The sequence below is a fragment of the Hipposideros armiger genome, unplaced genomic scaffold (genome assembly GCF_001890085.2).
Source record: "Hipposideros armiger isolate ML-2016 unplaced genomic scaffold, ASM189008v1 scaffold_447, whole genome shotgun sequence".
NCBI classification, from domain to species: domain Eukaryota; kingdom Metazoa; phylum Chordata; class Mammalia; order Chiroptera; family Hipposideridae; genus Hipposideros; species Hipposideros armiger.
Window position 1 is genome coordinate 32213 of NW_017731797.1, and position 2197 is coordinate 34409.

The following is a 2197-nucleotide window of genomic DNA, read 5'->3' on the forward strand; positions in this document are numbered from 1 at the left end:
CACCACTCGGCCAGCCCTGGCAATGGTTTTTAATGGTTTTGATACAACATCAAAAAGCACAGAGACAAAGGGAAAAATAGATGAATTGAATTTCATCAAAATTTAAAAATTTTGTGTCTTAAAGGGCACCATCAAGAAAGTGAAAAGACAACTCACAGAATTGGGGAAATTATTTGCAAATCATATATCTGATAAGGGCCTAGTATCCAAAATATATAAAGAACCCTTACATCTTGTATTTGTTTCCTAGGGCTTCTGTAACTAAAGTATCATAAGCTGGATGGCGTGAAACAACAGAAATGTATTCTCTGCTAGTTCTGGAGACTAGAAGTCCAAAAGCCAGATGTTGGCAGGGTTGGTTCCTTCTGGAGGTTCAAGGAAGAATCTTTTCCATGCCTTTCTCTTAGCTTCTGGCATTGCCAGCAATCTTTGGCATTCCTTAGCTTGTGGATACATCACCCCAGTCCCTCCCTCTGTCACTGCATGGCCTTCTCCCTCTATGTCTCTGTCTTCACTTGGCATTCTCTGTGCATGTGTCTTCTCTTATAAGAACACCATTCACATAGGATGAAGGGCCCACCTGACCCCAGTATGACCTCATCTTAACTAATCACATTTGCAACAACCCTATTTCCAAATAAGTTCACATTCTACTAAGGTACTAGGGGATTTCAACATATCTTTTGAGGGGGTACAATTTAACTCATAATACAAAACAAGAACAAAAAGACAAACCAATTTTAAAAAGATGTGCAAAGGATTTGAATAGACATTTTTCCAAAGAAGATATACAAATGACCAATAAGCCCATGAAAAGATACTCAGTGTCATTAGACATTGGGAAAACACTAATCAAAACCATGAAATTGCATTTTACACCCCTCGGATGGCTATAATCAAAAAAAACAATAACATGTCGGAGAGGATGTGGACAAATTGTAACCCTCATAGTGGCTGATGGGAATGTAAAATGGTGCAGCCACTTAGGGAAACAATTTGGAAGTTCCTCAAAAAGCTAGACCAAGTTACCATATGACTCAGTTCCACTCTGAGGTATGTACCCAAGAGAATAGAAAACATGTCCACACAAAACCGTGTGTGTGAATGTTCATAGCAGCGTTGTTCATGATTGCCAAAATGTGGTACATCCATACATTGGAATATTATTTGGTAATATAATGGAGTGGTAGTACTAATAAGTGCTATTATACAACATGGATGAACCTTGAAAACATTATGCTAAGCGAAAGAAGCCAGTTACAAAAGACCACATGTTATAAGATCCCATTTATATATAGAAATGTCTAAAATGGGGAAATCAATAGAAACAGAAAGTAATATTGGTAGTTGCCTAGAACTGAAGTGGTTGAGAGGAAATATGGGAGTGATTGCTAATGGATACGGGGCTTCTTTACAGGGTAATGAAACTGTTCTAAACTTAAGATTGTGGTGTTGGTTGCACAACTCTCTGAATATACTAAAACTATTGAATTGTGTACACTTTGAATGGGTTAATTTTATGGTATGGGAATCATGTCTCAATGAAGATGTTTTTTCAAAACCTTTCAAAACAGCCGATGTCTTGCCTTCTTTCCCAATAGAAAAGCAAGAGCTGGATCTCAGAAGATGACTTCTACCGGCCTCCCCAGGAACCACCCACAGAGAGCCCTTCACATGGCTCCGTAGCTTCTTCCAGAGGGTCTCCAGAGTCAAGGCCTGGTCTCCTCAGGCAGATTTCTCAAGGACCAAGAAAGAGCTCCTCCATGGGAGCCTTAGACAAGGCTTGTGTGCCTTCTCCAGAAAGCGGGCAAAGCAAGGCAGCCGCGACGCAGGAGCATAAGAACTTCCGGGTGGTGCACCGCCGGCAGATGGGTAGGTGACAGCAGAGTTCCAGGGTGGTCTCACTGCAGGGGCACTGCCCGGCAGAAAGCAGTTCTGAAGTCCTCTTTTCCATTACCAGTTGGGTGGTGTCCGCTCACAGGAAAAGCCTCATCCCAAAATGTAATAAGGAGCACCCTTGCTGAGCAATTCAGGAAAGCATTGCGGGAAAAGGAGTACATTTTCTCATACAATCTTAATATCGTCATGCTCAAAATTGCCTACAGGGTAAAAAAAAAAATACTGTTTCATATATCGGAATGGAAAATATTTTTCCTGAAGCTACCCTAGAAATCTTATTTTACAGAACCCTTGATTC

General features: G+C 40.8%; 1 protein-coding gene across 1 annotated transcript in view; it reads left to right on the forward strand.

Annotated features, from left to right (window-relative positions):
• Window positions 1-2197, forward strand: part of PLEKHM1 (pleckstrin homology and RUN domain containing M1) — a 44787-nt gene that overhangs the window by 24648 nt on the left and 17942 nt on the right. The window contains exon 6 of the mRNA XM_019665550.1: window positions 1602-1872. Coding sequence (XP_019521095.1) covers window positions 1602-1872 — 271 coding nt within the window. The remainder of the gene's footprint in view (window positions 1-1601; window positions 1873-2197) is intronic.